The sequence below is a fragment of the Folsomia candida genome, unplaced genomic scaffold (genome assembly GCF_002217175.1).
Source record: "Folsomia candida strain VU population unplaced genomic scaffold, ASM221717v1 Fcan01_Sc033, whole genome shotgun sequence".
Lineage (NCBI taxonomy): Eukaryota > Metazoa > Arthropoda > Collembola > Entomobryomorpha > Isotomidae > Folsomia > Folsomia candida.
This window is the reverse complement of record NW_019091225.1, coordinates 1,476,208-1,490,061: the sequence shown is the minus strand read 5'-3', so window position 1 is coordinate 1,490,061 and position 13,854 is coordinate 1,476,208. Positions and strand designations below refer to the sequence as shown.

The following is a 13,854-nucleotide window of genomic DNA, read 5'->3' as shown; positions in this document are numbered from 1 at the left end:
TTACGCATTCAACATTGATTTTAAAACTTTCAAAATTAAAAAAATTAATTAATAATCTCACCTTTCCGTAAACAAGTAGTGGCACCCAGCCCGTGGCGTAGCACCCCAAAGTCATCGCCGTGAAGATGACCCCTATCGAAGGGAGGACTTCGAACCACATTGTTCGCACTAACCAATTTAACTAATCACAATTAAATTTAGTTTCAAATTTATTGACTTTTTCCAAACAGCCAAAAATATTGATCTCATATTCTCACGGCATACGAGTCACGTGATTTTTCAAGGCGGAGATGAAGCAAAATGTGGTTATTATTGCAGCAGGATTTTCATGTGTGCTTTGCGAAGTTTGGAAATATTTTTTAGAAATTTTACCGTGTTTTTTTAGGTAAGTTGTAAATTTAATTTTACAGTGATTATCTCACTTATCTGAAATTCTACGTGATCATGTGTATAATAAATTGTTGCTCATTGTTTTTCAGTGTCAAAATAAGCTCTCCAAAATCCCAGACACAAATCTTATGAAATTTCTTTCTTTTTTAACTGACACTGAAATTTTATTTAGTTAAACAAGTTTCCAAGTATTATTAAACTCTTTGACGGTTACATTATCTTTAATGAGTGCCACTAGTCCGGCCAGAAGATTGCATATGCTTCTTCGCCCTACAGCAACTTCAGCGTCTAATTTTTTCCTGAATAAATCATTTAATGGACAATTTACTGCGGTTGTGGGGTTATCCAGCTCTCATAAAGTAGATCAACAGTATGTCAGTTGGACAAGCACGAGACGAAATTATAGTACAAAAAGGGACGATGTTGTCGACGTCAAGGAAGTTATTATTCCAGTTCCGTGGGGGCACATTGCTGGTTGGTTTGAAAGTTTGAATTTTGAAAGGAACTCATACTTCGAAATTGATATCTAATTGAAATTAATTACCAGCTCGTCACTGGAATGGGTCCGATCCCACCAGAAAACCTATATTATGCTTACACGGATGGAAAGATAACGCTGCAACGTTCGACACCCTGTTCCCCCTCCTTGTTCCTGAACTTCCGCAATATCAATTCTTAGCGATCGACCTGCCTGGGCATGGCAAATCGTCACACTTTCCTCCAGGGATGATTTACTCAGTTCAAGACATGTGGGTCGCCATACGCCGAATATTGAAACATTTCGATTGGAAAAGAATATCAATCATTAGTCACTCGATGGGGTCGCAAATCAGTTTCAGTTATAGCGGTACGCATCCCGAAGTAGTTGAAAAATTGGTGGGTTCATTAAAACAATTAATTCATTTCAGCGTTTAGCTAATTAATTTCTTCTGATAATTACAAGGTCACCATTGACGCCCTTTCCCCCCTCGTCCTCTCTCGGGAAGAAACAATCAGCATGATCCCCAAATTGACCTCTGACATATTAAAGTTTGAGCATAAGCTTGCAACTGGAACCAGGCCGTCGTACAGTTATGACGATATTGTTGCCAAACTGGTGAAAACGCATGTCGGCGGATTGGACGCAGCGTCGTGTAAGAAATTAATGACTCGCGGAGTTGAAGAACATCCCCCAGGTTCTGGCATGTATCAGTTTACACATGATATTCGGGTCCATTACATGCCCGTTACGGGGATAAGTTCCAGACAAGTCAGCTTTATCGCCAGAAATTTCAAGTAAGTCAAGTCAAAATCGTGGTTAATTTAATTACGTGAAGAAACATGTAATGAAAATATTTGCAAAGCACTGACAAGTATCGCTTGAATAATTATCGACTAATTTTTTGTAGGAGTGATATTTTGAACATAAAAGCCACTGAAGGTGTCAACTATACCCGTCCCTACATCAAAACCAGGATCGAAGATTGGCTCGCTAATGGCGAGGACGGCAAACCAAAAGGTAACAGTAATTCAGTAAATAAATTTAATATCAAAGTTAAATTTTTGATTAAATTTAATAAAATTTGAATTTACAGGAAATCTGGTCCGTTTTGTCGACGTGGAAGGAAATCATCATCTCCATTTGATAAATCCAGTCAGCGTTCTACCCTATATCGTCAGATTCCTGGATCACGAAAAACATCATGTACAAAATCATCTCCACCAAAAAAAGCTGCGTGCTGCTCACGATAAAAATTTTAAAAACTGATGGAAAATTATTGCTTTAATTTTGCTCACATTATTTTAATACGGTGCTCTAATTTCTGAGATTTACCTAGTCTATGACTAGTTTCGTATTAAATTTAACGCTACCTCACACGGTTTTAATGCCTGTGTTCATAATACTTATTATTGCACTGACATGATATACTTGTAAAGGAAACGAAGCAAATAAATTAGAATGTTTAGATTTTTACATAAAAATGTCTGATTAAAACTATTTTACATATCAAGTCACACATCATCAACCATACTCAACTTAATTACAGTTATGTATTTAGTGCATCCTCGTTGTCCATCGCGATCTCTAAATCATTCTCAGTCTATTTTGTCCTAATTTTGTCCAAAGAACGACATTAAATTCAACAATTTTAAATTCAACTGCTTTAATTTTATTTTGATCATCTTTTGCAACACACAAATTTTACGGGTAATTTCATTTAATCTTAAATCATCATTAAAAATTTTATCTTAATAAAACTGGAGAAAATAAATTTGATTTTCATTTTCATTTTTCTTCAGAAAGATGTCTAGCTCCCGTTCTTCTTCGCCCTCCAGAGCTATCAGCTCGGCAAAAGTAACCCTGCAACTCGTCGCCCTCGGCGTCCTGACCGTTCTCGCGGCCGGCCTGATTTACGAAACTGTGCTGATAATTTTTAACAAAGTTTTGGGCCTGCTCATCCTCTACGTAATTGGTACTAATCCAATTGTGTATTTTTAGGTCTGGTGTACTCACTAAAATGCTTTCACTTGCTTTCTTTAGGACGCCTCGTGTACGAGTGGAATCCCAATATTTTCTTTGTGACACCCTTCCTCTCGTACATTCGAATGGCTCTCAGCTTCCTTCTTCTCATCAGTACTGAGGTAAAATTAGGACCATAACGAAAATTAAGGATGAATAAATATACCTCGTAATAATGAAATATTTGTATATTACCAGACGATCGGGAACTTTTGCACGTACGTTGCCGCAGAATTATACAAGTAAGGAGGTACTACTTACATATGTATGTCCTCACGTGCTTATTTGTTATGAAAATCTTTTAATTTCCGGGCTAACTCTAAATTTTTAATTTTTAGGAATAAGGATTGGGCGAGAGAATGATCCAAATGTCTACAACTTTGTCAAGCTGAAAAATAATGCAGAACATGAAATTCAGGAATGCCCGGAGTACCAAATAGTTTTTATTTTATCTTTTTTTTGTCGGAATAGACAGTACAGTATTTTTTATTTTGAAATTGAAATTTCTCAACGCCACGAATAAAATTAGTAGGGAAACCGTAATTACTTGGGATTAATAGATCATTGGTCGATGAAGGAATTCGTAATTTAGATTAATAGATTCCTAAGACTTCATATCTTTCGAGTACATTTATGTGGAAAACTGTGGGAAATGATCTCTTTCTCGTACAAATTTTTAACCACAGATTGAATTGAAACAACAATCTGTTCTTAATTTCTAAATGTCAAATCTCTCCCGACTTTCACTTCTTATTCTCCGATTCAATCAGTATGTAATCAGTAATGTCATTTCATATTATTATTGTCTATAGAACAAATCGACCAAAATAATCTCATAATTTAATAAAAACCTATTTTGATCCATAAAAAATAGCAATAAGTAAGTATTCTCACTTTACCTCATCTGAAAACTAAGGCAAGGGTTAGTATAGTCCATACATAAGTATGTACATATTACATGCATATTTACATTTCTCTACCTTTTTAAATAACCAATATCCTACCTGTTTTATGTACCGTTTTAGTAATGATATCCTCACCTACTTATCATACAGAACTAGCCATTTATTCCTACCCCACCCACTCATCACATCACAAAATCCTCACTTTTCATTCCCATCCTACTCCCATTATTTTCTAAAAATCGCTTCCTTAAATATCTAAAAGTTCATCTCCTCTCCCATCCTGACTTTACCCTCTTAAATTGTCTCCTCATCAGAACAATGAGAAAAAACTCTAGGTACATACACCGAATCAACCCGTTTTTCCTCCTTCCTCATTTTTATTCTAAACTAAACCACCGAAGCGGAGAAGATGATGTTGATGTCCGTACATACATAAACTTGATCCCCGAATCCATCTTGTCTTCAGTCTCTGGGGAACGAATCTCAATGAATATTATGAAAAAAAATCTCGTCGTCGTCGTCGTTTTCCCCGTCGCATATATTTCTTTCTGCCGTTTCATCCCATTTTGTGGTGCCACTAGCATTTCTTCAGCGAACATGTAGCTGACTTCTCCTTGGTTCGCGCATGATGATGCAACAATTGGATGGAAAAGCCGTGAGAAAGATATCTCGGTGTGGTTTTGGTGGAATTGAAACGTGAGGAATTTTCTCCTCCAGAAAACGAAATCATGTTGGGAAGAAAAACATGTTGCATCCCGGAGAAAGCAATCCAGTCTCAATTTAGTGGTCGCTGGTGAAAGAGGAGAACGTCGTCGTCGGCTGAAACAGATTGAGACGGATTGGAGAAAGTGAAAGTCGGGAGAGATTTGACATTTAGAAATTAAGAACAGATTGTCATTTTGATTCAAGCTTTGGTGAAAGAGAAAGGAGAAAGAGATATCATTAAATGCATAATTTTTTGAAAAAGTGTGTTTTTCAGTAAATATTTTTTCTCACAGTTTTCCACATAAGAAAATCAACCAGTCGAGGGAATCTTTCGATCTAAAAAAAATAAATGAAATATAAAAATACAATTTCCGACGTTCAACCTCCCGATCTGTTAATCTTCATGAAATAAATACAGTTTTTCATAATTTTTTTCGTGGCGTTCCGAAATTCCGAAATTTCTTAATAAATAACTTCAACCTCTTACTGTTTCCTCATCCTGGTACAAGTTGACTTTTTCATGAGAATTATTATCACCACTATTTAAAGTAAGTATCTACATACATATTTCACAATTTTCAAACCTTATTCAAAATGAAGTCATCAAAATTTCTCAGAAATTTACAACCTTCCTTAATAACCAGCTACTTACTAGATCTCTGGTCGTGGTTTGGTTTCTGGAATGAGAGAGCATTTAATTATTTGAATGTCACCATAAACTTCACTTCATGTCAGTCGCTTCATTTCCCAAATTAAAGCCTGGGTGGCCCGTGGTTTCGCTTTGTTTCGTGATGTAACCAGCGCGTTGGTGGCTTAAGTGCTGTTTCGGCAATTAAAATCTCCTACATTTCATCTGGGTCTCATTTTCATCGATTTACATACAACATTTAACACCCCTGGTGTAAATTCTACTTCTTATTTACTGATGTACTTACATAGTTTGGACTTTGCTTTGCACACGTATTTAATTTTCACGACTTTATTTACACCAAATAAAAACATGACATCACAATACTTCCGATTTTAATGTGGAATTTGCCAAACTTAACGGCAAATTTTACTCAATCGTACCAGAAAACAGGGCATTGTTCAGTTTATGGGGAAATAACTTCCATTGTTCCCGTGGACAATAAAGTTGACGAATAAATAGCTGAAATTTTATGGCTTTTTCCCCTCCGTATCTCAATCAAGTTTTATGTATTAGATTCCTGACAGTAAATATTTCCTCCTTAATTCACTTATTTGGCTTGTTGTTGATTAAGAATTGTTGATACTTCCTTCCTGCTCGTATTTACACCAAACTTTTACTCATACTTACATAAATCTCATACATTTCTCTGTGCATTTTTTCCCAAAAATTCGTGTCTAACATGACTTAACTAACTTATTTGTTGTTCCAAATTCCGAATAAGTTTTCTTTAATAAATCGAAATCCGTGCAAAAAAAATCGTGTTTTTTTTCTCTCCAACTTTCTCCTAATCCTATTTAAAAAGTAGTCACACACAACACACACGTCACCCTTTTCCATCCATCCATCTCTCTCTCGGAGGGCTCCTTGTCTTGTTCTCTGCTGGCGTTGTTTGTTTGTTGCTCCATTAAATTCTGTCTGTTACGTTTGTCTCTCAAGGAAAAGAGGAGCTGGAGTGGGGAGAAAGCAGAGAAAGTCTCAAGGACTCATCCACCACCAACAAGATCTCACTTTGTCATCTATTCATTCATTCGTTCAACTGGATTAAAGAAGTGAAAGTGAAAAAACCGACTTTCACCACTTATTTCCTCAGGGAGTGAAAGTCTCATTTCAAGCAGTGAATACCAATCAGGACGGGACTGGTTGGGACTACTTGTTGATTTTCTAGAGAGAAAACTTTCCTACAAACATCGGGCACTAATTATTTACCAGTGAAATTGGCAAACCGTTTCAAGATAAATACTTAGAAAATGTCCAAAGTTATCGAGTATGTGGGGTTTTTCCAAGTCGTTAAGGATCAAGTGAGGGAGGGTTGGACCCAGTTTTGGGGGCAGGCTTCTACCCCTCCTCCGCCCATTGTTGAGCAAGGTGACGACGCTTCTTCTTGTCCTGATAGAGAAACCAATTTCCGGACAAAAGTGAAAGAACGGCTGGATCGACTCAAGAAACAGACTGTTCGAAGGATTGATCGATCCTCATCCGTGGATGAGGATTTTTCACATCTCACACGGTAGTCGATTCTTACGCAAGGAAAAGTTGTGTGTTTCAAAATTGGGGGATTTTCTTAAGAAATTTTTGACTTTTCGTATTTCTTAGGCCGAAATCGAGACGAGAACTTGTCCAAGTTTCGGCGGCTGTGATGGGGATCGAATTTTCGTACGCGGCAGAAACAGGTCAGGTCATTAGTATAAATTTTTGGAGTTTGATTTTTGCTTTATTCTCGGGAAACGGGGGGACGAAAATCCCGGAAAATTTCAACGGCCGTAAAAAACGGACCATAAGAATGTTCCAAAATTTCCGGAAACTTTCCCCCGATTTCCTGACAAACGAATTTGCACGTTTGCACTACTAGCTAGCTTTTTGGCGAATTTGTTTGAACTATTTTTCATAATTTCCAGCCTTCGTTTCCCCACTCCTCCTCAACATCGGCCTTCGCCACCGACACATGACCTTAATGTGGTGTCTCAGCCCGTTGGTGAGTCATTTAGTCCGTAAAGGTCAAAGGTCATACATTAACATTATATCCTTTCGCCAGGTCGGATTATTCCTCACCCCGCTTCTCGGCTCGTTAAGTGACGGTTGTCGCTCTAGCCTGGGTCGTCGTCGCCCCTTCATTCTGCTCCTCTCGATCGGAATAATTCTCGGGTTGTTGCTCGTCCCCAATGGCAAGTTAATTGGGCGATGGCTCGGCGACACGTACAAGGACGATGCCAATTACATCGTGCCAACCACCACCACCACGCGTCCTCCGGGGGCTTTGAGCCGGATTTTCCTAAATTCCGACATATCATCCGACAAGCATAATGATAATCTGACATCTGAAGAAACCTCGTTCACGTTCTCCTTCCTGAACGGGTCCGAAACTCAGCCAACTTTCTCCACCACGAGACAGAAAAATACCGCCTACTACTCAAAGTACGCCACCACGGAGGAAGATCACGGTTTCCGAGCCAGAAATAACCTCGCCATAAATGACGACATGGAAGACGCGTTTCTCAAACAGCTAAGAATTAGTCAAGCTAAAAAGTTGGAGAAGCTTCCTTCAAAGAAAAGTATTAATTACGAGGCACAAAAACCCCAAAGTAGTCAAGAGGGCGAGGATAAAAGCCGTCATGAGGATGAAAATTCGGTGAAAAACCATCCTTGGGGATTAGGTGAGTAATTCAGAGTTAATTATTAATTATAACAGTGGTCGCGGAAGCTTGAGGGGACAGAGGGACAATGTCCCCACCGTCTCCCCATGTTATATAAACCCCTCCCTTCCCTATCCTTCAATGTTAATGTCCCCACGGCTTCCGCGGCCACTGAATTAGAATTAGGCTCATCATTAAGATTAATTCTGATCATTGATATCACAGTGTTCACCGTTTTGGGCACCGTGCTGCTAGATTTTGATGCGGATGCTTGCCAATCTCCGGCGAGAGCTTATATGCTCGATGTCACCATTCCAGGCTAGTTTTTTTTCTTACTAATTCTCCACGAAAGTATGTACATACGTAATCCGTAAGTTTATCAATTAAATTACACGAATAGAGGATCACGCCAGAGGACTTAGTACTTTCACGGTGATGGCTGGTCTGGGTGGGTCGCTGGGCTACTTTCTCGGGGCTCTCAACTGGGAAAACACTCTTTTGGGTGAGGCGAATTTTTATATGTGCAAGATTTTCTTAGAAAAATCCGACATGTTTGTATTTGTTAAACTTGGATGGAGTTGAGTAATTCGGGGGAGAGTGAAAGTTGTGAAAGCTTGGGAGGCAAAAAGTTGTTAAGTTTATTGGTTTTATATTTTCAGGAGACTTTTTCGGTGGTCAAGTGCGAGCAGGTACGTAACTAAAATGGCTAACTAAACGTATGGAGAGACAGATAAAGGATGTGATAACTGGTTTCAGACCGGTGTTAACGTTGGACTCGATGACTTATCACCAAAATCGTCAAAATTAACACATTTTTAATCATTTCTCGACTCTGGGAATTTATTTTAAAATTCTGGAAGACAGTGGTCAGTGAATTGATTAATAGAATGGCGAAGAGGTTTTTAAACCAGTTTCGATAAGTTCAAATTTTTCTGAAAGTTTCTTCAACTCCACTTTCAAAAACCGTGAAAATCAGGAGTGTACATTTTTTTAACTGGCAACGACTTGCTCCAAAGTGGTGTAGAATTTTTTAATAAATTTCCAGAGGCTAGAAACGATTAAAAATGTGCTAATTTTGACGATTTCCGTGATGAGTCATCCGTTAAGCTGGGCCTTATCAAAAATCTCAAAGAATACATAACATCCTTTACGAACGTCCGTTGCCAGAATGAGACGGATTTTCCTGTCGTTTTTTTACCAAGAATTTCTATTTTTCTTTTCTCCCCTTTCTCCAGTGTTTACTCTGGTCCTCTTCATTTTTATTGGCTGTGTTATCACAACGATTCGAAGCTTTCGAGAAATTCCGTTGGATCGACTTTGGGCAACTCAATCATCAAGCATTACTTCGTCTGGACCTGGGATTGGAATTGGGACGGCAAGATTTGTAACGGAGCCACAAAACCATAAGGTGAGTCCCGTGCGGATTACGTATTACGTATTTTCTGGACAAGAACTTCGAAAAATAAATACTTTAAGCCGATTACTCCACAAAATTCGGACGGAATGTTTGCAATTCAGATTTCTCCGATATCTCGGCTCCCAGTGGGGATGCAAATAAAGTAAAATTACGATGAATGACCCCGCAACTGTATCGATAAGCTCTCATCCTGTGTCCTTATCTTGTTTGCGCAATCTGCATGTACACAGAATTCGACACTGATGTATGATGAATGTCATCCAAAAAAAAACCTTCGCAAGTTTCACATTCCATTCCATACATAATTCGCAAAATTAAAACCGCGTCCGAATGATCAACGACTTTATTTTTACTAATCTACATACTTTGGACGCATTCCATTTCATTCCTAATTCGTAAAATTCATAAAATTATCTGTAAAACCGAGTCCAAACCATGAATTGATGAACGACTTTATTTTTGCGGATCTATTTTAGACATCGAATCTTTCCAGCCCATATGCCCGATTTGAAGGCGACCCAGATCACGAACACGACGTGGAAGCTGCCCGACCTGATGAAACCATCAAAGGATACGGATCTACGATACAGCATGAGACGTCATTCAGCCGTGGGGGCGGTGGCGGTGGCGTGGGTGGAATGAAGAAAAATGGAGAAAGCAATGTAGTTATTAGCTTTAATCCACACTAATTAATTGTAATTAAATTTTAACCATTATTAATTAGGTCGCCCAACCAGCATCCGAATCTGCAGAAATCCCTACATTCAAAGAATACTTAAAAACGATAATCCTCCTCCCAAAGTCGCTGCAGTGGTTGTGCTTAACCAACTTTTTCTGCTGGATGTCACTAGTCTGCTATTCCCTCTACTTCACGGATTTCGTGGGAGAAGCGGTTTTTAACGGGGACCCTACCGCCCCCTTGGGAACCGAGTCGAGGAAAAATTACGACGATGGGATTCGTTTTGGATGTTGGGGAATGTCAATTTATTCCATGAGGTGAGAAATACATGCAAAAATTATTGACGTCGGACTAGTTGACTCATCACTAAAAGAGTCAAAATTACATAACACATTTTAAATCATTTGTCAACTCTGGGAATTTATTTTAAAATTCTGGACTACATATTTGTAGTCAGTAAGCTGATTGATAGAATGGCCGTGAGTTTTTGAGGTCCAATTTTTCTGAAGGCTTCTTAGATTTGAGGTCTCTTCCTTCAAAAACTGTTAAAATCGGGAGTCTATATTTTCAAAAAATTGACAACGTCCTGAATTTTAAAATATAGAACCATACAGGCCCGAGAAAAATGTGTTGATTTAGACAATTTTGGCGATAAGTCATCGAGTCCTATATACATACATAAAAAATATTTACTGATTTTCTATTCATTTCATTCGCAGTTGTTCCATTTACTCGTTATGCATTGAGAGTTTCGTGAGCAGATTTGGGTAACAATAAATAATTAATTGAAAACATATGTAATTGATTCATGATGGATGGATAATTTGTTTTGCCAATTTTTTCACAGTGCGAAACGAGTCTACATAACTGGACAATTGGTATATTCTGCAGGAATGGTTTTAATGGCTCTCTTCCGTCACAAATTTGGCGTAATTGTATTCTCATGGACGGCTGGAATTATGTACGCCACCCTGTTTACAATGCCTTATCTGCTCGTGGCGAGATATCATGCTGCAGAGACGGTGAGATGATTATCCGCAATGTGTGATTCATACATAGCATATTTTGGGATGTGACACATTATTGGTTATTGATTCGTTTTATAATCAGTTCGACATTGATATCGACGATTTGGTCAGCAAACCGAGTAGTAATCAGGTATGTACGTGGTTTATACTTGTGTGAAATGATAAGCACTTTTCTCGGAGGTTGTGTGTGGTTTTCGCAGTCAGTCTGCCAGAATGAAGGTTGTTTAGACGGTATGCAACCGAAAAGTAATAATTTTGGCGAAAGTATGAAATGATAAATTGTCCGCATCGGGACAGATTAGGAAAATAATTCTGCGAAAAAAGACCAACTTTTCATATGTATGTACAATGGAGGTCAGGAGGTCTCCCAGCTCATAGATTTTGGCCAAACTAGTGTTAATCGATCACAAATCTAATTAACATGAAATTTTCAAATGACAAGATCCCAATGCTAAAGTTTAGCGGAGATATTTGCATCCTAAGAGGAGAAAGCGCCTTAAATTCTACTACACTTTCACTTTGCACGTTTCAGACACTAATTAATTAATGTCTGAATTAGTTAGTGACCAAATTATAATTTGGTCAAAGTTGGAGACCATATGCCGACCATATCAGCTCCATTGTCAGATGACCAAATCTTGCAGAAATTAGTTTCATAATTTGCACTGTTTCACCTTTGCTCTGATTCAGATACGAGGCCTGGGAACGGACGTTGCCATTGTGTCCTCAATGGTCTTTCTCGCCCAGATGACGCAAGCCATCATTCTTGGCAGTATCGTAGCTGCGGTCGGGTCAACGACAGCCATTGTCTGCGCAGCGTCCGTTTTTGCAGCGTGTGGCGCTCTCACAGCGACGAAGGTGTTGTACTTGGATCTGTGAAAGCGATGAGTAGGAAATGGTGCATGAAATGTAGAGTCATTTTAGGATGATAATTAATTTAAAGTTAATCAATTAATAATAAAGTTAATAATAAACAATAAATGTTGAAAAACTATTTTATATATTTTTTAATTTTCCAGAAGTACTGCTACTTACACAATCATAATAATTTATTTTCATGCATAACAATAAACATGAAAACTGCTCATGAAAAACATTACTTAACAAACTGCTAACTAAATGCACTAATACTTAATTTTTAAACAATCCAAACTAAAATAATTTCGAAAGAGCAATCATCAAAACAAAAACTAGGCTAAACTGAACCCTCTCACTCCCCGATCGGCACATCGTGCCCCCCAAATCTGACACGTAGTCGACCTCGCAAACACACCGTTTGGTCATCATGTCACACTCGACATGACCTTTAATTGGAACGGTACACTCTGCTTGCGTGTAGCAAATATCGCCCACCCTTTTTGGCAAGTAGCACTTCCCGTCCTCGGAATCTATCGCCGTGTCGACACAGCCACAGGTACGCGCGGTCGTCGAATTGCGGCACAACGAGTTGGCCCCGACACAAACGGCACATTCTCCGTCCAAGGAACACGGCTGGTTGTAACATTTCGGGGGAAAGCATTTGTTGACGGCACCGTTGTCGTTGTGATATCCGGTCCCATCTTTGCAGCGGCACGATCCTGCCAGACATTCAGAGTATGGCCCCATCCCTGCGACGCATTGGATTTCGAAGTCACAGAAACCACCCTCCACCGTAACGTTCTAAGAATGACAAGTCATCAATAAAGTTTGTTGAATATTTCCCAAAATATGAATTTATGCGGAAAAATCATTCACATCTGTTTATAAGCTAAGTGCGAGTTATTTATGAAAGTGTACTTCACTTGTAAAATTTGCATATTTATATACTGCTTGATCGCAATTTTTCGAAATAATATTTGTTGCGTGAATGCCAAAACATTTATTTCTTACCTGTCGACACTCAATATTAGGCGAGTTCAGAACGTTCACATAACCTCCCATACATTTACAGTAACTCAGGACCGCCCCCTCTTCTCGGATACAGTCGGTGGAGTCCTTGTAAGCCCAGCACTGTTCCGCATGGGTGCAGGGAATGTTATCTTGCTCAATAAAAATCCAGCATTTGTTTTCTACTTCAAACCCATCATTTTCATCGCACTGACACGTCTTAAGAGTTTCATTAAAGTCTCGGCAAACGGCAGTTAGGTCGCCTTGCAATTTTTTGCATTGTTGTGGAACGAGACATGGATCTCCTAAAGTTTCCGTGAGTGTGTAACATTTCCTATGTCCAACGTCGTAGTAACTGCCATCCTTCCCACCGATGCAGTCACACCTGTTCCGATCGGTTTGTCCATCATAAGCGCATTCAGCGTCGCCTAAACCGTGACATTGCTCATCAATGTCACATTCGGCCCCTTTTTCGTCCACTTTTATGATGCACGTGTCATTCCTGTAGTCATAGACTGACGTAGCGTCGTTGCAAGCACAACTTCCATACTTTGGATTATCACCTGGTAGGCATTCTACTAACTGGACTAACTCTGCGTCATTGTCCCCCCCAGTCGCGAGTTTTATACAGTGTAACGCCTCAATACATGTTGATCCAGAGAGAGTTTCGGGATAAGGGAAGCATTTATTTTGTTCACATTCGAGAAACCAGTCTCCGCGAGGACAAGCACAAATTTTGGATCCTATTTCCTCCAAATGTAGGCAGACCGAACCTTGAGGAGAATGGGTGTTGTCGACGCATTCTTGGTCATTCTCACAGCCGATTGGTTGCTGTTCCCCACAAACTTCGACGAGCGTGTGGGACGACGAATTACTTCCGTAAAAGTTGACGGATTGCAGTTTGGCGTGGGTGGTACTGCCCAATAAGATGATGGCCAGTAAAGGGAGAAAGTATCTCATTGTTGAATATACCTATGGCAACTTTCAAGCAATGTAGGTTGCTAACTTGCTACCACTCACAAATCCTGGATAAGACTAACTAT

General features: G+C 39.1%; 4 protein-coding genes across 4 annotated transcripts; 3 read left to right on the top strand and 1 right to left on the bottom strand.

Annotated features, from left to right (window-relative positions):
- Positions 1–246: 246 nt before the first annotated feature.
- LOC110860490 (probable serine hydrolase) lies at positions 247–2,344 on the top strand. Its single transcript, XM_022109542.2, has 6 exons — positions 247–385; positions 480–864; positions 938–1,266; positions 1,334–1,665; positions 1,779–1,888; positions 1,965–2,344. Exons 2-6 carry the CDS (start codon positions 615–617, stop codon positions 2,135–2,137), a joined length of 1,194 nt encoding a protein of 397 aa, XP_021965234.1. The 5' UTR covers positions 247–385; positions 480–614; the 3' UTR covers positions 2,138–2,344.
- Positions 2,345–2,422: 78 nt separating this feature from the next.
- Positions 2,423–3,761, top strand: LOC110860491. Its single transcript, XM_022109543.2, has 5 exons — positions 2,423–2,578; positions 2,671–2,843; positions 2,912–3,012; positions 3,089–3,132; positions 3,229–3,761. Exons 2-5 carry the CDS (start codon positions 2,675–2,677, stop codon positions 3,251–3,253), a joined length of 339 nt encoding a protein of 112 aa, XP_021965235.1. The 5' UTR covers positions 2,423–2,578; positions 2,671–2,674; the 3' UTR covers positions 3,254–3,761.
- An 838-nt stretch (positions 3,762–4,599) lies between these two features.
- LOC110860704 (membrane-associated transporter protein) lies at positions 4,600–11,939 on the top strand. The gene is made up of 15 exons (XM_022109794.2): positions 4,600–5,048; positions 6,128–6,698; positions 6,785–6,861; positions 7,087–7,163; positions 7,224–7,842; positions 8,047–8,139; positions 8,222–8,323; positions 8,481–8,510; positions 9,057–9,229; positions 9,715–9,900; positions 9,963–10,234; positions 10,637–10,684; positions 10,765–10,939; positions 11,028–11,075; positions 11,636–11,939. Exons 2-15 carry the CDS (start codon positions 6,439–6,441, stop codon positions 11,822–11,824), a joined length of 2,349 nt encoding a protein of 782 aa, XP_021965486.1. The 5' UTR covers positions 4,600–5,048; positions 6,128–6,438; the 3' UTR covers positions 11,825–11,939.
- On the bottom strand, positions 11,927–13,842 carry LOC110860539 (neurogenic locus notch homolog protein 1). Its single transcript, XM_022109599.2, has 2 exons — positions 12,815–13,842; positions 11,927–12,604 (listed from the first exon to the last, which is right to left on the bottom strand). Exons 1-2 carry the CDS (start codon positions 13,769–13,771, stop codon positions 12,098–12,100), a joined length of 1,464 nt encoding a protein of 487 aa, XP_021965291.1. The 5' UTR covers positions 13,772–13,842; the 3' UTR covers positions 11,927–12,097.
- Between the last annotated feature and the right edge of the window lie 12 nt (positions 13,843–13,854).

What these genes read in the sequence shown, in the direction of transcription:
- LOC110860704 (XM_022109794.2), top strand. Translation starts at nt 6,439, where the DNA reads ATGTCCAAAGTTATCGAGTATGTGGGGTTTTTCCAAGTCGTTAAGGAT. An exon ending in GATTTTTCACATCTCACACG is followed by an intron (nt 6,699 to 6,784) that starts GTAGTCGATTCT and finishes CGTATTTCTTAG; the next exon opens with GCCGAAATCGAGACGAGAAC. An exon ending in ATGTCAATTTATTCCATGAG is followed by an intron (nt 10,235 to 10,636) that starts GTGAGAAATACA and finishes TTTCATTCGCAG; the next exon opens with TTGTTCCATTTACTCGTTAT.
- LOC110860490 (XM_022109542.2), top strand. Translation starts at nt 615, where the DNA reads ATGAGTGCCACTAGTCCGGCCAGAAGATTGCATATGCTTCTTCGCCCT. An exon ending in TCCGTGGGGGCACATTGCTG is followed by an intron (nt 865 to 937) that starts GTTGGTTTGAAA and finishes ATTAATTACCAG; the next exon opens with CTCGTCACTGGAATGGGTCC. An exon ending in TTTATCGCCAGAAATTTCAA is followed by an intron (nt 1,666 to 1,778) that starts GTAAGTCAAGTC and finishes AATTTTTTGTAG; the next exon opens with GAGTGATATTTTGAACATAA.
- LOC110860491 (XM_022109543.2), top strand. Translation starts at nt 2,675, where the DNA reads ATGTCTAGCTCCCGTTCTTCTTCGCCCTCCAGAGCTATCAGCTCGGCA. An exon ending in GCTCATCCTCTACGTAATTG is followed by an intron (nt 2,844 to 2,911) that starts GTACTAATCCAA and finishes TGCTTTCTTTAG; the next exon opens with GACGCCTCGTGTACGAGTGG. An exon ending in TTCTTCTCATCAGTACTGAG is followed by an intron (nt 3,013 to 3,088) that starts GTAAAATTAGGA and finishes GTATATTACCAG; the next exon opens with ACGATCGGGAACTTTTGCAC.
- LOC110860539 (XM_022109599.2), bottom strand. Translation starts at nt 13,771, where the DNA reads ATGAGATACTTTCTCCCTTTACTGGCCATCATCTTATTGGGCAGTACC. An exon ending in CTAATATTGAGTGTCGACAG is followed by an intron (nt 12,605 to 12,814) that starts GTAAGAAATAAA and finishes TGTCATTCTTAG; the next exon opens with AACGTTACGGTGGAGGGTGG.